General features: G+C 32.9%; 3 protein-coding genes across 4 annotated transcripts; 2 read left to right on the top strand and 1 right to left on the bottom strand.

The window, feature by feature from the left end:
• Positions 1–317: 317 nt before the first annotated feature.
• Positions 318–4,152, bottom strand: LOC547838 (luminal-binding protein 5). The gene is made up of 8 exons (XM_003530405.4): positions 3,939–4,152; positions 2,724–2,991; positions 2,430–2,644; positions 2,075–2,317; positions 1,484–1,963; positions 1,245–1,399; positions 1,044–1,126; positions 318–941 (listed from the first exon to the last, which is right to left on the bottom strand). Exons 1-8 carry the CDS (start codon positions 3,991–3,993, stop codon positions 437–439), a joined length of 2,004 nt encoding a protein of 667 aa, XP_003530453.1. The 5' UTR covers positions 3,994–4,152; the 3' UTR covers positions 318–436.
• Positions 4,153–11,151: 6,999 nt separating this feature from the next.
• On the top strand, positions 11,152–15,578 carry LOC100818831 (importin subunit beta-1). The gene is made up of 3 exons (XM_006584715.4): positions 11,152–11,298; positions 12,348–14,769; positions 14,855–15,578. The coding sequence occupies exons 2-3, from the start codon at positions 12,356–12,358 to the stop codon at positions 15,051–15,053; spliced, it is 2,613 nt and encodes an 870-aa protein (XP_006584778.1). The 5' UTR covers positions 11,152–11,298; positions 12,348–12,355; the 3' UTR covers positions 15,054–15,578.
• Positions 15,579–18,144: 2,566 nt separating this feature from the next.
• LOC100787834 (beta-amylase 1, chloroplastic) lies at positions 18,145–21,714 on the top strand. 2 transcript variants are annotated; one of them, XR_005892503.1, is made up of 5 exons: positions 18,145–18,858; positions 19,570–19,780; positions 19,891–20,004; positions 20,177–21,139; positions 21,502–21,714. XR_005892503.1 is itself a non-coding variant. In XM_003532399.5 (4 exons), the coding sequence occupies exons 1-4, from the start codon at positions 18,326–18,328 to the stop codon at positions 20,978–20,980; spliced, it is 1,662 nt and encodes a 553-aa protein (XP_003532447.1). In that variant the 5' UTR covers positions 18,153–18,325; the 3' UTR covers positions 20,981–21,714. The 2 variants fall into 2 exon arrangements, 1 of the variants encoding a protein (XP_003532447.1); XM_003532399.5 differs by having other exon boundaries at positions 18,153–18,858; positions 20,177–21,714.
• Positions 21,715–22,792: the final 1,078 nt, after the last annotated feature.

Genomic DNA, 22,792 nt, shown 5'->3' with positions numbered 1-22,792 from the left:
ACGCGTCACGCTAACTTCCGGACGCTACATTGGTGAATCCATCTTTGAACTTTATTCACAAGCTCCAGGTAAAAGTGAAAAAACAAATAACAATCGATAGAAATTTGATATTCGTGAGTTTTATAAAATGGCTGAATAATATTTTACGGAAGTTACCTGTTTTAAATTACAAACAGACTTAATTAAAAACTTATGGTCGGCATGGGCAGAGACGGATTAATTTCATCAGAGCACATTTTAACGGAGAAGCACGCGAAAAGAAGAGCGTAAGAGAATAGAAGTGAAACCAGACTCATGAAGAAGTTTGGTCGTAAAACTAAGCAAAAAAACAAAGTAAAAGTAATTTCACAAGTATCTTATCATCGGCACCAAAAAAGCAAGCGCAGAGCGCAGGGGAATTCTTAATTTCCCATATATGATAAAAATTTAGACTAATCTAGAGCTCATCGTGAGAATCATCCTCGTCTTCGCCTTCGCCACCTGCACCACCTGGGGCTCCTCCTGATCTCTGATACACAGCACTGATGATTGGGTTGCAAACGGCTTCAACCTCCTTCAGCTTCTCTTCATAATCTTCTTTCTCCACACTCTGGTTGTCATCCAGCCATTCCAATGCTTCTTTCACTGCAGTCTCAATTTTCTCCTTTTCATCTGACTCCAACTTGTCCGCGAGCTTGTCCTTGTCACTGACCTGATTCTTCATGTTGTATACGTAGGTTTCAAGACTGTTGCGAGCATCGATCCTCTCCTTCACCTTCTTGTCTTCCTCGGCAAACTCTTCTGCTTCACGAACCATTCTATCTATTTCTTCCTGGCTAAGACGTCCCTTTTCGTTTGTAATGGTGATCTTTTCTGATTTACCAGTTCCCTTGTCTTCTGCCTTCACATTTAGAATGCCGTTGGCATCAACTTCGAAGGTCACTTCAATTTGAGGGGTGCCCCTGTTCAATTACCCAAATATAATACCACCAATGAATTTACTAACATTAATATATGGAGCAATAATGAGAGAGGACACTGCATCATCAACGCAGGTAACAAACCTTGGAGCTGGTGGAATTCCAGACAGATCAAATTTCCCAAGAAGGCGACAATCCTTTGTGAGACTCCTCTCACCTTCGAAAACCTGTATTAAGAAAAAAGCAGTGAATCGTTTCAAGTCAATCCCATCATAGTTCACCAGATAGTGGTGCATTTTGGATTTAGAAGAAAAACACGCATCATGCCCTTTAATGGCACCGTACCTGAATGGAGACGGTAGTCTGCTGGTCCTGGTAGGTGGTGAACACTTGAGATTTCTTGGTCGGGATAACAGTGTTTCTGGGAATCAACTTTGTCATGACTCCACCAACAGTTTCAATTCCGAGAGTGAGGGGAGCCACATCCAGGAGAAGGATATCTGGATAGAGATTGCCACACAACAATTAGAAAGTGTAATGCTTAGCAATCTACTTCCATAAATAATATTTACAGACTATGGTACCTTTGGTTTCTTCACCACCCTCTCCACTCAAAATGCTTCCTTGCACTGCAGCACCATAGGCAACTGCTTCATCAGGGTTGACCCCCTTGTTTGGCTCCTTTCCATCAAAGTAGTCCTTCAAAAGCTGTTGTACCTTTGGAATCCTTGTGCTTCCACCAACAAGAACAATCTCATCAATCTGACTCTTCTGTAATCCAGCATCTTCCATAGCCTTCTTCACTGGACCCATGGTCTTCCGGAACAAGTCATTGTTCAACTCCTCAAACCTAGCTCGGGTGAGTGGCTCAGAAAAATCAACACCATCAAAAAGTGATTCAATTTCCACGCGGACCTGGTGCTGGCTGCTGAGTGCCCTCTTTGCACGCTCAGCCTCTCTCCTCAGCTTTCCAAGTGCTCTGTTGTCCTTGCTAATATCCTTTCCATGCTTTTTCTTGATCAATTTAATGAAGTACTCCATTATTCTTTGATCAAAATCCTCACCTAGTAAGGGGAAACAGAAATAGCAGACATTAGCATCAGAAAGAAAATTTTATGGAAAGAATATATAATTTCATTTCATTCTCTTGTGTGTATGTGTATAAAAGTACTCACCTCCAAGATGAGTATCTCCATTTGTAGCAAGAACTTCAAAAACACCGTTATCAATTGTCAAGATACTGACATCAAAGGTCCCACCACCAAGATCAAAGACTAGAATGTTCTTCTCGCCACCTTTCTTGTCCAATCCATAGGCAATGGCAGCGGCAGTGGGTTCGTTGATAATTCTAGCAACATTGAGACCAGCAATGACACCAGCATCCTTGGTGGCCTGCCTCTGAGCATCATTGAAGTAAGCTGTGCATTTGAAACAAAAATGTGAGAAATTGGAATAAAAGCAAAAGCAGGAGGAAAACAATCAAATTGAAGGGGAGAAATAAGGCGCAAATTGTTTCAGACTTCCAGTTACCTGGGACAGTGACCACAGCATCATTAATTTTCTTCCCGAGGAATGCTTCCGCAGTTTCCTTCATCTTGATCAGAACCATGGCACTGATTTCCTCAGGGCTGAACACCTTGGTCTCACCATCCTTAATTTTCACCTGAATGTAAGGTTTTCCATCCTTGTTGACAATCTTATAAGGAACAAGCTTCATGTCTTTTTGAACTTCCTTATCTTCGAACCTGCAAAAAGATGCAAGTCAGTAACAATTGATCCCACCAAATCAAATTGTCAAAAATCAACAACTTGAGCAAGTCTTACTTTCTTCCGATAAGTCTCTTGACATCAAAGATGGTCCTTTCTGGGTTGACAGCTGCCTGATTCTTGGCAGCCTCCCCAATGAGTCTCTCACTGTCGGTGAAAGCAACCCACGATGGGGTGATACGGTTACCTTGGTCGTTGGCTATGATTTCAACATGGCCATTCTTGTAAACACCGACACATGAATAGGTTGTTCCAAGATCAATGCCGATGACCGTCCCTAACTTGGTGGCTTCCTCCTTAGCAATGGAAATCGCAAATAGACATCCTATGGAGAAATTTCTCAATGTTAGTTACATAGTTAAATTTTTACAACACTTAAACTCATCGAAACGCAGTTAATTTCTGCATTTGCACATAATTGTGCTTGACAAATGATAATAATGATATGAATACGTTAACAAAATTAACATGAAGACACTTTACTTTATACTTTTTTCTATATGTATTCAATTATCAGCCGGAGGAAAACTTCTCGATGTCATATTCAAATCGCAAATACGAAAACGCCAATCCTTTGAAAAAAGCATGCAATGAAAGCAAAAATCTTAAGCAGCACAATGGAACAAAACTTATTTCCATGGCTAATACTAATCACTCGGCTTAACAGTGAAAATCTTTATCAACAACTTAAAAAACAAAAAACAAACGAGAATGCAGCTGGTTAGTTAGAAACATATTTGCACGAAACATTGATTCAAAAAATTTAAAATATATTAAAAAAAACCTGATTTAACAGAAATCAATGGTACTACGTGTGTTGGTTACGAAATACTATAAAAACTGATTTAACAGAAATCAGAGGCACGTGTGTTGGTTACGAAAAGTAATTTGCAACAATTAGCATTTTCAAAAACAAAACCAACAAAACGCTCCCTCGGAAATCGGAATAACAACTAGAACTGATCACTGTTGACGAAATTGTCAGATGCAGAGAAACGCGTATTACACAAACATGTAAGATCCTAGAACTAACGAGTTCGCAAAGAACTTCACTGAAATGAAGAACACAACACAGCACGATTTACGAAATCCTAAACAATTACTTCTAAAGATCTCAGTCACTGATCTACCGCTACGTAACACGAAACGAATCAAACAAAACAGATCCAAAAAGGTTCAAACAAAGCGAGATCTGGTTACATTTTTCCACTTGCGCATTTAAGCAAAAGCTAAAAGAAAAGCATGAACAGATCTATTAGGAGGTGAAATTACCGAAGGAAATGATGGCTAGAACAATCAGAGAACGGCGTGCCCACGAGCCAGCCATTGCTCTCTCTCTCACACACACAGACACACTTGGTCTCTTCTTCTAGCAAAGCGTTTACGATTACAAGTGGAATAGGTTAAGTTGAAGGTGCGATGCGAGGTCGAAGAGAGTGTAATGTAATTTTGAAATTGCACGAGGGAGCGAGAGGCTTTTATGTAGTGCCCAAACCTGGTCAATTCCTGAACTTGAAGCTTTGACGCACGAACATGTCACTAATGATGACGTGGACCAATAGAAATGCGCCTTTTGCTTGTTCCAACCAATGGCATTCGTTCTAGTGTTGGGAACACCTGTGCCGTCCATCTTTACGACCTCAACTTATCAAGGGCAATCATCTAGGATCCTCTTCTTATCATCATATATTATATTTTATCATATGCTAAATTATAATCTTGTTGCTTCTAAATTTTTTATTTTTTTTTATTTTTAGTTTTATAAATTGAGATTTTTGGTCCTCATTAAATTATTAATTATTAATTATGATTATTAAAGATATTTAATTAATTATAAATTAAATAAAAATTATTAATAATTAAAATATTAATAAAAAATTATTAATCCTAATATATTGTTACTATTGGTGGACTCCTATGTGGCAGTGGAGGTGAAACAAAATACAATATTATGGAGAAGTGTGATTATTATTAATTTTTTAATAATTAATAATTTTTGTTAATTTATAATTAACTTAATAAGAAGGACCAATATTATTCATTTATAAAATTAGAAAAATCAAATGTTATAATTAAAATACAAGAAAATTAAAATCATAAATTTAAAAAATTATGGAAAACCAAAATGACAATTTAAACTTTATAATGTTATATATCATATATTGCATTAAAAAAGACAATGTTTTTTAATTAATATTATCTTTAAGTACTAATTATTCAAAAAGTAAAATTTAATTGATTACATTTGACAAATAAAAAATAATTATATTATTTATTAAAATTTCATATCAACATTGATTAATAATCTATTTTATTTTTTATCATTATTTTAATTTGAACTGATAATTAATTTTTTTATTATTTATATATAAATTAATTTTAAAAAAATATTTTTTCTATCAAAATGCTATTAATTTATATTAATAAAAAAAAATCATATTTATTCCCATTATGTATTTTTCTTACCAAATTCTCATTATGACTATTTATATTTTTTTAAAAAACACTTTATTTTATTTAATTCTCGTAAATAATTTATTTAAGACAATAAGTGACTTTAAAATGGATTTTATTTTAATTTAAAATTTATAAACCAAACTAAATGCAATAACAAGTTATTTTCATAAATAAAATTTGTTCAAATGTAATTGAATTACATAAATAATTTGGTTGTTCCTTTATCATGATTTTGATTTTTTTTTTTAAAAAGAAATCATTTTTTTTACTATTTCTCTATTCTCTATAATTTATCAATTTGAAAGTAGGATTGCAATCTAGTAAAAGGATGTCCGCGTTTTTTTTAATTCAAAATTATGATAAAAAATAAAAAAATGTTTTTAATTTATATTATCTTAAGTACTAAATGATTCAAAAAGTAATAAATAATTTATTAAATATCAATAATAGAAAATTATTGTATTGTATATTTAAATTTCATATTAATATCTTTACCAGTGTCTATCCATATTTATATTATATCATATATTAATATTAAAATATATTTTTATTAATCTCTCGAATTTTAAAAAACTGCTTTTAATTTAGTTCGTTGTTATTAATAGTTTTACACTTACTGGTGGTTTTCAATCACCATTTTTTAAAAAAATTATTTAAAAATAATTTATGATAATTTTAAACCTTAAACATATTTTTCATGTATGGTTTGACGATCGTCTTTTACATATTCTAACAGTCAACGATTTCAAAGAAAAATAAAAATGTGAAAATTTTGTGATTTTTTTTTTTACATATTTTTGTGATTTTAAACTTTCATAAATTATTTTAAAAAAAATTGAATCAAAAAAATTTGTAATGTACAATTACCTTAAATTGTGACATTATTAACAAAAAATAAGAAATATTAAAATTAATTTTTCAAAAATTTGAGAGACTAATAAAAACATAATTTTTTTAGGGACAAAAAAATCATTAACTAAATTTAAAGAATTAAAAACGTAATTAAGCTTTAACTTCCTTATCAATATCAATATTAATCAATAATTTATTTATTTTTATTAATAATTTAATTTGAACTGATAACTAAAAAAATGTTATTTCTATATAAATTATTTTTAAAAAATTATTTTATCTATCAAAATTCTTTTAATTTTTATTAATAAATAAATGTCATATTTATTCTCATTATATATATATATATATATATATATATATATATATATATATATATATATATATATATATTTTACCGAATTCTCGTTATGAGTATTTAGATTATTTTTTAAAACACTTCATTTTATTTAATTTTCATAAATAATTTATTTTGGACAATCAGTCATGATAAAAACGGATTTTATTTAGGTAATATTTTAATTAAAAATTTATAGACCAAAATAAATGTAAAAATAATTTATTTTCATAAATAAATTTTAATAAACTGTAGTTGAATAAGATAAATATTTTGTTTTTTTTATGATTCAGTTTTTTTTTAATAAAATACATCTTCTCTATTTTCTGTAAATTATAAAATTGAAAGTAGTATTGTAATCTAGTAAAATGATGACTCAATTTTTTTAAAATTCAAAATTACGATAAAAAAATAAATATTTTTAATTCATATTACTTTAATTACTAATTGATTCAAAAAGTAATAATTTTTTTTGGTGAATGAAGTAATAATTAATTGATTACATATTAATAAAAAAATCATTATATTATTTATTTAAATTTCACATCAATATGAACCAATAATATATTTTATTTATTATTATTATTATTTTAATTTGAATTGATAATTTAAAAAATATTATTTCTATATAAATTATTTTTGGAAATTTTATTTTATATCGATAAACTTTGATTGAATTAAATAAATATTTTTGTTGCTTTTTATTATGATTTTGATTTCTTTAATTTTTTTATTACTTCTCTATTATTTATAAATTGTGAAACTGAAAGTAGTACTGCAACTTATTTTTTCTCGTCTGATATTTTTTTTTTTGACTAATTGATTGATTGTTATTTTTTATTGTTTTTGTTTAATTTTTGTAATTTCAAGCCATGCTGATGATCAGTCATGATAGTAGTTTGATGGAGTTGCAATCTTTGTTTTTATATTTTCTCCTTTAATTTGTTTTTCTTCTCTCTCTTTTCTTATACATATCGTTTGGTCTTTGGTTATAGGTGTAGATATTATTGCCTACCTTGGAAGGAAAAGTAATTTGTTTGTGTCTTCTTTGCTTGTAAAATATTTTATTTTACACTTTTGTTTTTTATTTTTTCTTTTGATTTTTGTTGTCTCTAGTAAAATATTTTTATGGATGCGGGTTAGGTGTTATAATTGAGAGTGAGAAGAAGTGTTCAATAGATGGTAAGTTTTTAACGATGAATTATGTGGGCATCGTGCATATTATATAGTTTTTATTATATAGTTTTTATTATATTTTTTTTGTAAAAAATATATTCTTCATCGTTTGTTTTTTCAGCATAAAATAAACAAGTTCTTGTATCCGTTTAAGGATTCAATTTAAAGTTAAAAAAAATCATATAATTTTTTTAAACAAATCAACTAATAATATTAATGAAGAAGTTTCTTATTGCAAAAATTTGATTTAGTTTTATATTTTTAAGTAATATAACAGTTTACATTACAGTAAAAGAAAAGTAATATAACAAATTAATAGCATTACAGACATATTTTTTATATACATATTCACTCACTTCTCAATAAACTCATCATATATTCCACGGATACTATCTAGTTATTATTAAATTATAGTTCAAAGGTGAATATTTTTTATATGTAATTATTGTTTTTATTATCAAATTCCAGTTAAAAGGTGAATATTATTTGTTATATATAATCATTTAATCATATAAACTAACATATTTTATTGTATTATTTAATTATATAATATTCAAATTAATTTAAATTTAAATACAATATTTTAAACATAATAGGATTTTTCAAAATTTGTAATAAAAATTATTTAATATTAAATTGAAAATAATAGCATACCAATAATAGATTTAAGAGTATTCACAACCGGTTTAATTTGATTTCTTGACAAAAAGTGATGCAAACAAAGCATATAAATAGTATCTAATCTGATATTGTTTGACTTAAATGCAACATTAAATCAAATTAACCTTTTTTATCGTTCAATTTGGATTGTTTTGACAATTTTTCATATGTTTTAAAATCATTTTTATATGATTACATTTAAAATAAAAAATAGTGTCATATAAGTGTAAAGTATTTACTCAAATTCGTTAAAACACCTGTGTTGACCATTTGTAATAAAATTTCTACCCTCCAAGAATGTTTTATCTATTCATAACAGCGATATTTACCTTATCTAAATGATTCAGGTAGAATTCCATTCCGACCAATGTAATGCTGGAAAGTTTATTTTTTATTTGGCAACTAATAAAAAAAAATGAATACAATTTAAATTACAATAACTAATTGAGTCGTTATCTAGACTAAAAAAACAACGTATATATACATAACTAATAACACTTAAGCAACTAATAAAACACAAAGGAAGTGGAAAAGTAACAACCTTAAGAGCCAGTAGACGATAGAAGTGGAAAGAATAACATGGCTACACTTCACAACCAGCAGCAATCCCATATTCATTGGAGAAAACCGGACACATGAAGTGCGCGCAACTTAGACGCTGCAATTTTCAGAGATAAAAAAAATCCTTTGGATTAGGTATGTGTTTGTGTGATAGTAATTAATGGAACTTTCTTAAAAGCTCGAACATGCCTTTTTCCAGGATCTCCTCAACCTTCTGAGGCTGACGCATGCGCACTCTATCAAGGCATTAATTAAATGGATAACAGAAATGCAAGATGATCACAGATAATCTAGATTCTGCAGTTACTGGCCTCAACACTTATCATGCAATTTTGTCAAAATGCAGGCATAGTTGAATTTCAACTCCAATGAGTTATGCAAGGAGGCAAGCCAATCTAACTACACAATCTCTTGCAAGGGCATGCATTACAGCATTAAAGATTTCATGCTAGCATACATATATGTTGTTTATGGTATTCCCTTTTGTATCGATGCAATTATTATAAATAAAATGAAGTAATTAGTTTTTCCTTTCTAAAAAAAAAATCCCTGCACTTACTCTTCATGGTTGTTTTTTTCGAGACAAGGACTTTGATAATAAGCAGCAATTACCAGTTGGGAGAGATAATACGCCAACTTACCTCTCTTAAAATATTAAAGGAACAAGTAATATGATGGTCAAAAGGCATGTTAGTGACATTATCAAGAGTAAAAGCCAACCTTTTTAATCAATGTGGAGACACATGCTTTTTTTTTTCTTTCCATAAATGGTTTTTGGATGAGTATTAGATTATTAGTGACCTTAACTCTATTGTGGAGGCCAAAGGATGAACGAGTGGGCTTTGGATTTTTGTAAGACATTATTATAATAACTATACAAAAATGTTTTGGATGCCACATTTATTCGACATCATTTTTTTTTTTACTATTATGTGTGGAGATAAAATTTGATTTTTTGAACATGTGTTGATGTAAGCACCACCCCAACTCTTTGGGTGGCAAAAGCCTGTATACCCACCCACTTGCATCTAATGACGACAATAGTAGCGGAAGTCTTATATAATTGAGTTTTAATCTCGACGGCCTTTTTATTTTAATATTGATCAAAGAACATTGATATAAGGTTGAATACGACGACCTTCGTAAAATTATATAGGATTGTTTAAAATTTAATATTTTAGAAGATAAAGAAAGGCTTCATTTGGTTTACCGCTTAAGCTCTCCTCTGAGTCCTCTTTATTCTTCAAAGTTTGCTACCTATAAGGTAAAGGGGGAGTGAGGGATAACCTTTGCTTTTCATTGATCAATTAGTTCGTGGGAAGAATTCGGCCCTTTTGGTTTTCAAGAGAAAGATTAAGAGTCATCAGTCAAATAAAGAGAAAGAGTAAGAAGAAGAAAAATTACAATTTTTTACTTAGCAATATAATTATTATTGATATTTAAGTTGTAAAAAAATAAAAGAACAAATTTAATTGATAAGAAAAACTATTTTCTATCCAATAATGGACCACGCCCTATTAAATTAAATTGATAAGAAAAAGCATTCTCTTGTTAATATTGATATTGAGGATATTGAGCATGTAAGATCGGAAAAATATTAATTTAGTTTTTATAATTTTTTTATAATAATATTTTTTTATTTACAAGATCTTCCTAAAAAAGATAGAGTCTAGTATGACTCGAACAAATGATTTATTAATATTTTAACTAATATAATAATGTAATTTTTTTCTCGTAATTTAATTGTAAGCTATTTTTTTGTTGAAAAAACTATTACAGTATATGATAAACTTTTAACTTAAATGTATATATATATATTTTTAAAATTAATAATTAATTGTAAATTATTAATATTAATTTTTCATTATAACAATAAAAAATGAAAAACAATATTTTTAAGCTGATCATTATATTATGATTTAACCATAATATATGTTTGTATGTTAATTTTTATTATAATTATTTTTAAAATTGTTAAAAACAATTTATAATTTACTAATACGTTATTATTATATGATGATTAAACTCAGAAAAAGTGATTTAAAAAAAAGAAAAAGAAAAATAGCAGTAACAGTGAGTATAGCTATATACCATAAGATATAGTATTTTGATTTGGTAAGAAAGAGAACAATGATAGCGGTTATAATACCCCCATAATCAAGTGACTGCAAAGCCGACACCATTGACACGGCGCGTAGAAAAGAATCGAGCGATACCTCACATCATAAGGCATTGATTTGAACCCGTAGCCCGTACACACGCGCGGGAAATGTCGCGTGGCCCCAAATGACACCGCTCGCACACGAAAAATGAAAATCGAGATCGAGCAAGCATTTCAAAATAGAGCCGTTGATGGGGAAGATCGTAGTGTGGAGGTTAACCCTATTTGAATCTACGGTGGATATTTCTCGGGTGTGTCCTACAGCGAATATAAAAAAGCAAGTATTGAAGAACTGAAAATACTTAAAACATTGGCGTCTCTGCTTTTTCCCACACTCTGCTAGGGTTTCAGAGTCGCCGCGCTCCCTCACTTCAGTTTCAACTCGCTTTCTCAATCGCCGATTCCACTCGTTAACTCGCCGTCCCTGAGTGAGTTCTCCCTTCTATTGAGTTTCTTATACTCGATATAATCCCTAAATTAGAGCCTTCGCTTTGTTTTCCTTATTATTATTCACTGCTTCAGCCGCTTTAGCCAGTGGTTTTACTCATTCCACTGATTTGGGTTTTTGTTTTATTTCGTTTACGATTGGAATCACTTCGTGAACTTTCTTTTTTAGTACTGTTTGATTTTTGGGTTTTATTTGATTCGGGAGTGTTGATGCACTGTATTGTTTGGTTGTTGAGGAAATGTAGAAAATCGATATGGAGTTATTATCCTCTTTCATTTTCGATCTGTTAGGACCTCTGCAAACAGTGCTTGAATGTGCTGAAGCGTATTTTCTGAGTAATGGGATATTTCCATTTTGATTATTAGGGATGTAGTTTGTTGAATTTTTGGGGTTACTTCTTAATATTTTTTATACACTTGTTATTGCTATGTTCTCTTTATATGGTGAAATGGGGTTTATGTGAGGGTTAGGTCATTTCTCTTGAGTAGAAAACACTGGTTTTATCTATGCTGTTTGTACAATGGTTATATATATCAATATCTTTTTATTTTTATTTTTTTGCTGCTGAGATAATGAGAATGCACTTCAGGAGTCAAGTTTTGTCTGCTTTATGGTGTCACAGGCTCATAGCCGTAACACATACACGACACTCTGTCTATCAATTACGATTTATTCGTCTTTCTTATTCCCACCACTTTTTAATTTGTTGCACACTGAACACCTGGTGTTTTGTTGTTAATACTTTAGGTCTGAAAATATTTTGCATTTTTTCATTGTGAGCTATGTCCATTTTTTGTTAATATGTACATTCATTTTTGTTTTTTGCATTTTTTATTGTGCCATGTCCTTTAAAGTCTCTAGTATTGATATGATATTAAGGTGAATGAATTTGAGACTTGAATTTTTTCCTTATTTTGCTTGTATTTTGTTATTTGGTGAAGTTATATTTTTCATACTAATGTTTGTGATAAGTCATGGTTGCTAGTTTGTTTGGTGGATAGTTTTTCAATGCTTTTATATGAGTTTCAGGTTCAGAGATGGCCATGGAGGTTACTCAAATCCTTTTAAATGCCCAAGCAGTGGATGGAACATTAAGGAAACAAGCCGAGGAAAGCCTGAAACAATTTCAGGAACAGAATCTTCCAAGTTTCTTATTTTCTCTTGCTGGGGAACTGGCAAATGACGAGAAGCCTGCAGAGAGTCGGAAGCTAGCAGGTTTAATTCTCAAGAATGCTCTGGATGCTAAAGAGCAGCACAGAAAAATAGAATTTGTCCAAAGATGGCTGTCATTGGACCCAACCTTGAAAGCTCAGATTAAGGCATTCTTGTTGAGGACACTTTCTTCCCCTTCTCTTGATGCCCGATCAACTGCATCACAGGTTATTGCTAAAGTTGCTGGCATTGAGTTGCCTCATAAACAGTGGCCTGAATTGATAGGATCCCTGTTGTCTAATGCTCATCAGCTTCCTGCCCCTACAAGACAGGCAACACTTGAGACCCTTGGATACATCTGCGAAGAAGTTTCCCCAGATGTAGTAGACCAGGATCATGTAAATAAGATACTCACTGCTGTTGTTCAAGGGATGAATTCAACAGAAGAAAACAACGATGTCAGGCTTGCTGCCATAAAAGCATTGTACAATGCATTGGGTTTTGCCCAGGCAAATTTTTCGAATGACATGGAGCGGGATTATATCATGAGAATTGTGTGTGAGACAACACAATCTCCTGAACTGAAGATTCGACGAGCAGCATTTGAGTGCTTGGTAGCTATTTCTTCGACATACTATGAAAAGTTAGCTCCTTATATCCAAGATATCTTCAACATCACTGCCAAGGCTGTGAGGGAAGATGAGGAGCCAGTTGCACTTCAGGCAATTGAGTTTTGGAGTTCAATATGTGACGAAGAAATTGATATACTAGAAGAATATGGAGGTGATTTCAGTGGGGATTCAGAGGTTCCCTGCTTTTATTTTATTAAACAGGCACTTTCATTTCTTGTCCCCATGTTATTGGAGACACTGCTGAAGCAAGAAGAAGATCAAGACCAGGATGAAGGAGCATGGAACATTGCTATGGCTGGAGGTACCTGCTTGGGATTAGTTGCACGGACAGTTGGTGATGACATTGTACCTTTGGTTATGCCGTTTATTGAAGAGAATATAACCAAACCAGATTGGAGGCAAAGGGAAGCTGCAACTTATGCCTTTGGCTCTATTTTAGAAGGTCCATCTCCTGATAAACTTGTGCCATTGGTGAATATGGCTTTGAATTTCATGCTCACTGCATTGATGAAAGATCCGAATAATCATGTGAAGGACACAACTGCATGGACTCTTGGGCGAATGTTCGAATTTTTGCATGGATCAGCTCTGGATACTCCCATTATCACTCCAGCAAACTGCCAACAGATTATTACTGTGCTGCTTCAGAGCATGAAAGATGTTCCAAATGTTGCTGAGAAGGCTTGTGGTGCTCTTTATTTTCTTGCCCAAGGCTATGAGGATGCTGGATCTGCATCCTCTCCGTTGACCCCCTTCTTCCAAGAAATTGTTCATGCTCTCCTCACTGTAACTCACAGAGAGGATGCTGGAGAATCCCGCCTTAGAACAGCAGCCTATGAAGCGTTAAATGAAGTAGTGAGGTGTTCTAATGATGAAACAGCTCCTATGGTGGTACAACTTGTTCCTCTCATCATGATGGAACTCCATCAGACTCTTGAGAATCAGAAGGTTTCATCCGACGAGAGGCAGAATGAGTTACAAGGCCTTCTATGTGGTTGCTTGCAGGTTATCATACAGAAGTTAGGATCATCTGAACCAACAAAATATCATTTCATGCAGTATGCTGACCAAATTATGGGTTTGTTTTTGAGAGTGTTTGCTTCTCGAAGTGCAACAGCTCATGAGGAGGCTATGCTTGCCATTGGGGCTTTGGCCTATGCAACCGGTGCTGATTTTGCGAAATACATGACAGAATTTTACAAGTATTTGGAGATGGGTCTCCAAAATTTCGAGGACTACCAGGTTTGTGCTATCACAGTGGGTGTGGTTGGTGATGTATGCAGAGCCTTGGAGGAGAAAATACTGCCTTATTGTGATGGGATAATGACCCAACTTCTTAAGGATTTGTCTAGCAATCAGTTGCATAGGTCCGTTAAGCCTCCTATTTTTTCATGTTTTGGAGACATTGCCTTGGCAATTGGAGAAAACTTTGAGAAATACCTGTTATATGCAATGCCTATGCTTCAGAGTGCCGCAGAGCTCTCTGCTCATACATCTGGTGCTGATGACGATATGACAGAATACACTAATTCTTTGAGAAATGGAATTCTAGAGGCATACTCAGGGATCTTCCAAGGGTTTAAAGGTTCCCCAAAGACCCAGCTTCTGATGCCATATGCTCCTCATGTGCTGCAATTCTTGGATAGTTTGTATAATGAGAAGGACATGTAAGTAAATTTCTGTATATTCTAATAATTCTGCCTTTGAATTTTGTATTTTTTAATAATTTATTGGTGCGTCTTGTCCTTTCAGGGATGATGTTGTGACTAAGACAGCAATTGGCGTGCTTGGAGATTTAGCTGATACTTTGGGTAGTAACGCTGGCCCGTTGATTCAGCAATCTGTGTCCAGCAAAGACTTCCTTAAAGAGTGTTTATCATCTGATGATCATTTGATTAAGGAATCTGCGGAATGGGCCAAGTTGGCAATCAGTCGAGCAATTTCTTTTTGAGGCTGTTGCTATTTCCTGGCTTCTAGTTCTCTTGCATACATTTGCATTTGTTGCGTGTGGGGGTCTCAACTGCATACATGAGTCGGGTCATCACCATTTTTGGGAACAGGTGTTCGGTCCTTTGGTTGTCTGCATTTCATGTCAGCAACATGGTCATGGAGTCTGCTTTTTCATTTTTATTTTTTTAAAATTTATTGTTCTGCATTGCTATGGAGGAAGTCGGTGGGTGATGACCAATCTTTCTGCTAACTTGGCAGAAAAGATGCGGTTTCGTACAGGAGGAGAAACAGGGTGAAATGGGGGGAAGGAGCAAGAAAGGAGATATCCCATGATATCTGCCAATACCGTAACTATTGGGCTTGCATGAGTTATTGAATGTTTTGGAGTCTATGGTGGTGGTCCAGATATTATGTCCTTTACTATTTTTTTTTCCTTTTACTATTGGCTGTAGAGTGAAACAATCATCTTAGTCCATCCATGTGTTTGGGACAAGGTAATGCAACATATTTTAGCCGTTCCTTGAAATTATTCAAATATTTTTTTGTCTCCCGCATCAAAGTTTATATTTATTCATGAGTTGTTTCTTAAAGTCGCATATATGAGTAACGTGTCATGGTAGTTTCTTTTTCGCTGCCGTAGTTTTGAATGTCGTATGTCGTGTATGTGCATGATTTAGATTCGTGTCAGTGAGATAACTAACATGATTTTTAGATGCCCTTAGTGGTAGGTAGCCCACGCCAAGCAAATTGTTATAGCGTGTTTATGTGGCATTCAATAGAGTTGTACCAAGTTGGTTCCGACACCAGCATGCAATTTGAAGCGGGTTCGGCAAGTGTTACAAGATGTCAAATGTCATAATTGTATTTCTTGGGATATTGGTCGGTGTCCCGAACAGAAGAACACTCAACTGATTGTGCATAATTAATGGATATTCGAATTATTTATAACTTGAGCTGCTTGTGTTTTTTAACTGAATTTAATTAGAATGTATTAATATCTGATTTCTGTTACTTTTTTGTTAAAAAAAGAAACAATTTTTGAAAAAGAGCTGATGTACTGACGTTGCTTATCTTCTTATTGGCTATTGCTATGATTTTTCCGATTATCTTTTCTCACAAGTAATTTTGCGTGTACTCCAATCTTGACATTGCACCAACCTTTATTAAAAAATAAAAATATTTGCTGTAATGAATTTACAAAAATGTCTATTCAACAATTAAATTTCCATAAAGATATTTTAATAGGATTTAATTGAACTGCGTGCGCCAAGGGTACATTATCCTTTAGCCAAAACTTTGTTGTTTGGAATGATAGTTACTTTAATATCTACTTGAATTGAATTAACAAAATATTAGATGTTTAGAAAATTTATAAAAATTCGCAAACAAACAACAGAGAAGCATAAAAAGCAAGCCTCTACACGTAACTTACACAATGGATTGATTTTGTTTACTATGATTAAGCTTTATGATATCATTTTCTCTGACGCAAACCCTTATCTTAAGGAAAAACATGGCGGTGCATTAATTTTGTAGTACATTGTTTTCTAAAATAACATTAATGATTGAGTCTTGATTCAATTTTACTACTTATAGCTTGCATATGACCTATGTATTTCTTGCGTTAACTGACCGAGCTTAAAAATTTTCCTCTACTATTTTCAGGATAAATTTTCTTGTATTGGTTGTACAAAATGTAATAAATCGGGTACAAAAAATACCTACGTACAATGTAAAAGTTTTTCCTTATAATTGCCACATTATTTATTAATAAATCTCTATCATTTTTATTTACATTCACTCATCTTCATAGAAAATGTATATTAATATAATAAGCATAAAGTATTATTTCTATTGTTATATATATATATATGTATTATCTTTTAGCCATATTTTTTCACTGAAAACATATTTGACTAACTTACTTAATTTAGTTTTTGTATGTTTCTTTAATTGTATATTTCAATTTTTTTTATAGGCAAGGTTTTATAAATATATAAATGAAAATAAGTCAAATAGAAATTTTTGTATAAAATATGAATAGATAAGTTTTTTTTTTAAATTTGTTATAAAAGTTGAATGATATTAATATATATAATAATGGAATTTCTAGGGAAAAAAAACTATAAATAGTGAAAACTTAAGTGTTAACAATCAAGGGGGTCTAGCACGTATAAAAAACTTAAGTGCTAACAGCAAATTAATTAATTGTTTTAGCACGTATTTAGTTGCGGCGAGGTAGCAAAAATCACGTAAAAAATGTGAAAAATGAATTTAGTTAAGTTGCTTTTATTGCACTATAACTCCAAACACACTTAAATATATTAGTCATAAAAAATCTAAAAGTAACTGTTGATGTCATGTTACTTAAATAGAGAAAAAGATGAAAGATAAATGTTTGTAATAAACATTTAAAGAATAATCAAATAAAAAGTGAAATTGACATCGTTTAAATTGAAAACCACGGTATACATATTTTAATGATATTATTAAAATAATTGCAAATTTTTGTGTGAACAGTACTTGTTTACTTCATTATTGATAACTTAACTTTTAGTTTTATTTTTTTCATATGCAAATTCTCTTTCCAACCTTCTCAATACGTGCAAAATACTAACCTAATAAATCAACACAGCATTTTTCTAAATATTTTTTTTGTGTTATCTAAATATTATTATTGCTTACCTTTTTATACCATTAATTAATTAATTAATTTTATTTTTTTAAGAGAATTAATTTTACTTGGCTTCTACGCTGTATCAATAACTTTTTATTTTATGTTTTATATTACAATGGCGACAACAAAGATTCACAGTGTTGCAGTTAGACAAAATTAATATTTGAAATAAACTTTGTTTTAAATTTATAACATATAAAAGTAATTTAACCAAATTAATTAAAAAATTAAAATGCATTGGAGATCATATCATATATTATGAATATAGTAATACTATATTTTTTTTGACTAATATTTAATCATAACATTATGTATATTCTCTAGTTTTGTAATAATTTCTTTAAAATTCAATGTTAATTTCTTATTAGATGATAGAAATTAAAGTTATAGAACAACAAGAAGGGCATCTTATTTTTAAAATGAAAAAGTGAAAAATGGCATATAATCTCTCCTCCACAAGCACATCCTGGGCGAGAAGTACAGTGTTGTATGCAATTGCATTCCTCACCTCACTCTCATTCTCACACACTGTGCTCCCTCTCTTCTCTTCTATTTTTATGTAATACACACTCTCTCAAACCCTAACTCTCCAATCAATGGCCATCCTGTCCCAATCCACCGCCAGCTTCTCCTTCGTCTCCACTCGGACCGATTCCACTCACCTAACTCGCTTCCCCTGCCGCGTCACCTTCCGAGCCCGCTCTCCCCCTCTCCGCCCCGCCCTCGTCTCTTCGCGCCTCAACTCCTCCAGGTCCCCCGACGCCGGCGGCTCCCTCTCGCCGGACAACGGCGGCGGCGACGTCGCCTACCAGCTCCACCACGACTTCTCTCCGCAGCGCCGTCGCCGCGGCTCGCCGGTCTTCGTCACGCTGCCGGTGAATTCCATCGGTCGGGATGGCCGTGTCGCGAGGCCCAAGGCGATGATGTTCTCGCTTAAGGCGCTTGCCACGGCCGGCGTGGAAGGCGTGGTTATTGAAATTTGGTGGGGATTGGTTGAGAAGAAGAAACCTAGGGTTTACGATTGGAGAGGGTATGAGGAACTCGTCGCGATGGCGTGCAAGTGTGGCCTTAAGGTTCGGGCGGTTCTCGCCTTTCATCAGCATGGCACGGGACCTGATGATCCCAATTGGTATGTGGTAATTCTTGGAAATCACACCTTGACCCCAATTGGTATGTGGTAATAGTTCAAGATTCCTTAACGATACCATCAAAATAATGTATACAAGTGGTGGACAACTCTCACCTTGTAAGATAGCTAGTTTTTGGGTTGAGTTAGGTCTAAACTCATTTTCCAAATTCTAACATGGTATCTGAACCTATCCTAGTAGTGGTTGTTGGTCCTGTCAGCCTATCTGTTATCGGGTAGATGCCAAATTTTGCTAATTTAATACTCGAGATGTCCAGCACTCGATGCGTAAAATGTGTATATAAGTAAGATATAACTTTTAAATTCTAATATGTTATTAGAGCCTATTCTTGCAAAATGCAGATTTTCATTGTTTGAGACGTCCAGTCTTTAACATGAGGGGTGTGTAGTGATATGACACAAAATAGTATATATAAGGAAGGGATACCTGTACTCCCACGATTGAGTTAGACCGAATTTCAAATTCTAAGAGTAGTTTCTTTTTCTTATAATATGTTTTAATAGTGTGGGGAAATGATAATTCAAGCGTGTAACTTTTTTATGCAATGTTTTATGGACGTTTGACCTGGGTTATGTTGATGATCTAAGCAGAGTTGATTTGGTTTATTTTGAATTATTATTACCATTTTTGTAGGTAGGTATTGTTTCCTAGTCATGAGCCTCATACTGTGGAAGTTTGTCCCCCTTGTGTAGGATGCCACTTCCTCTATGGGTGCTTGATGAGATACAGAAAGATACAGAGTTAGCGTATTGTGACAGGTTTGGACAAAGAAATATTGAATACATTTCCCTTGGATGTGATATTCTGCCTGTGTTATGTGGGCGTTCTCCTATTCAAGCATATGCAGATTTTATGAGGAATTTTAGGGACACTTTTGAGTCTTTGCTTGGCGTTGTCATCACAGTAAGTTTCTATGGTGATTTTGGGATGTTATAATACAATGAATATTCGAATTCCCAGCTATCACTATTGGATCTTAGTTGTAATTTGTGTAACACTGTTTTGTTTTGCAGGGTGTACAGATTGGCATGGGTCCTGGTGGTGAACTAAGATATCCTTCATTCTCTTCACAGGAGCCAAATTTGGCTTGGTCTCATGAACTTGGAGAGTTTCAGTGCTATGATAAGGTAGGTTGAAGATTCAGATTTAGGCATGACTTTGTAGTTTGTTGAGCTTTAGACTTGTTGCTTTGTGTGTGTTGTGGACTTGTGGGAGACTGGCGATAACCAATTTACATACTTTATGATGTTCAGTGAATAGTATCATATTTAACTTTTTTCATTGTTTGCCATCTGCCAGTATATGCTTGCTTCTCTGAATGCCTCTGCAAGAAATATTGGAAAGCGTGAATGGGGAAATGGTGGTCCATTTGGTAGTGAAAGTTTGATGCAAAATCCTGAGCATACTGATTTTTTCAGAAATGACGGTGGCTCTTGGGACACACCATATGGTAAATTTTTTCTTGAATGGTACTCAGATATGCTGCTGCTGCATGGGGAGAGGATTTGTAGGGAAGCTGAAACTATATTTAGGGGTACAGAAGTCCATATATCAGCAAAATTGGCTGCCATTCACTGGCATTATGCCATGCAATCCCACCCATCAGAGTTAACAGCTGGCTATTATAATACTTCTAACAGGGACGGATACTTACCCATTGCTCGTATGTTTAGCAAGTATGGATTCTCAATGTGCTGCTCTTGTTTTGAAATGCAAGATGCTGTAACGCAGAAGATCAATCCAGATGGTAGTCCTGAAGGTTTTCTTAGACAGCTTTTGCTGGTTGCTAGGCTCTGTGATATATCACTCGAAGGTCAAAATTTTTCAACTAATTTGGATGATGGTGCATTCACCCAGGTGCTTAAGATGTCAAAATTTTACTCAGATGGGATTGAGAAGCGACCTTTCTCATTCAACTTTGTAAGAATGGACAAAAGATTGTTTGAATCCCGAAATTGGGATCGGTTTACTCGTTTTGTGAGACAATTGTCTAATGGAAACATTTTTCGAGCCAGATTAAATTCTGTTCGTGAAGTACGGTTGAAGACCACACCAGTGGTAGCAGCAGTGGGACTGTTGTACCACCTATATCAGCACTCTTGAAACTAGTCTTGCCCTTTGTTCTTTAGGCATATATAGTATTTCTGCGACCGATGCAAGAAAGTATGATGACCTCCGGTCTAATGTTGTGAAATGTGTAGTAACTGCTGATTCTTCAAATTATTCTTTTATTGCTTTTCAGCAAGAAGTTACTTCCCCCAGGTAACACATTACATTGCCTTCCAGTTTTTTTTTATATATTGGTGGCATGTTATCCACTTGTACCTGTATTTCCAGTATAAAGAGATATAGTTTAAAACCAGTTACTGTTGAGATCTTGGTTCTTCACAACCTTCTCTTTTTAATTTTTTGCTCTGTTGAGATGCTGGTTTTATATAGCTGTGGTAGATATCTTAAAGAGTAGATTGTCTGTTGTCATTTCAAACTGCTGTACATTCTTGTTACATTCCGTGTTTGTAGCTTGAGGAATGCTAGGAATACACTGCTTATATTTGTGCTTGCAACATAAATAGAAAAACATAGTGTAACATGTCTTTTTTGTTTTGTTTGGTGTTTGGTGTTAGCACAACATAGGCAATTTTGGATTTGATGCCTCCTGTGCTGGGGGTTGCGCTGGGTTGGAGGCCAATGAGACTTATTGGTTTACCATTGGCGTTAATAAGGGATTTGTCCAATATGATGAATACTATTTTACTTGAGTTTTGAATGATGTGGTGTATGAGACAAGTTGTTTCTAGGTTTGGTGAGTACCAAATAATCTGATTTTTTGGCTTGTATTTTATTATTGTATAGTTTTGTTTTATGTACTTATAAAATCATAATGTACAACAAGAATTTATATGTCGTCGAATCTTTTAATTTTGAAGGAAATAAAATTGCATAATGCGACAAATTTGTAAAAGCTAAGCCCACAGATTTAGCACATCGTAATCCACAAGTTACTCTTTGTTATTTATTTCCGCCGAGTTGGGGTCTTCAACACAGTTTTGGATAAATGTGTTAAAAATGAAAACATAAAAGAGTTCGGAACGTGAAATTATAAAATAAGAGGATGTGATTTAAATTAGTGCTCGATTTTTGTAGCCAATGGCTTATATTATTATAGCACTAAAAATGGGTTATGAATAAAGAAAAATATATATTACTCGATGCATGAGTATGTGAATACGGCATCTTATCTTATCACGGCGAAGTTCACTATATGAAGTGTGCGAGCACATTTTTTTTTTCTTTTTTAAAACTATAAAAATATAAATTCATGTTTAAATGTATTAATCATTAATTTTTTATATCTTTAATTTATTGTAAAATTTATTAATGAAACACTCTTTTATTCTTTATGTAAGTGGATATATATATTGATTTTTTTTTAACAATTTAAGCCATACTGATTAAAAAAAAAAATCTCGAATTATGATGTGAGTTCGGCTTTTCTCTAGTATAAAAATTTGAAATTTTCTGGTAGGTAAGAGACTCAAGGTGTTTGTGGGATTCACCATTGATAGATTTCACAAACGTCTTTTTCTTACTTGAAATATTAGAGTGGAGAATTTTATTTTTTTTGATAGCTGCACAGTGATCACAGATGTTTTTGATCTTTATTTATTTTAACCGGTCCTACTTGCATCTTATATGTAACATTTTTATTAATTTTTTTGTCATTTTGTATTATCAAAAACCTATCTGACCGTAAAAAGATTCCACGTGTCAAGATGTGGTGTTTTTTTATTGTTTTTTTCTTCATTTCTTTTGCATTTTAAAAGAAACACGGAGTATTTTTTTTTTTGTTTGTTTGTCTGCAGCCCTACAAAGCGGGCAAATTACAGTAGTTTATCATAAATATTTAAACTTAGA

The sequence above is a fragment of the Glycine max genome, chromosome 8 (genome assembly GCF_000004515.6).
Source record: "Glycine max cultivar Williams 82 chromosome 8, Glycine_max_v4.0, whole genome shotgun sequence".
NCBI lineage: Eukaryota > Viridiplantae > Streptophyta > Magnoliopsida > Fabales > Fabaceae > Glycine > Glycine max.
This window is presented reverse-complemented; position numbering and strand designations above follow the sequence as displayed.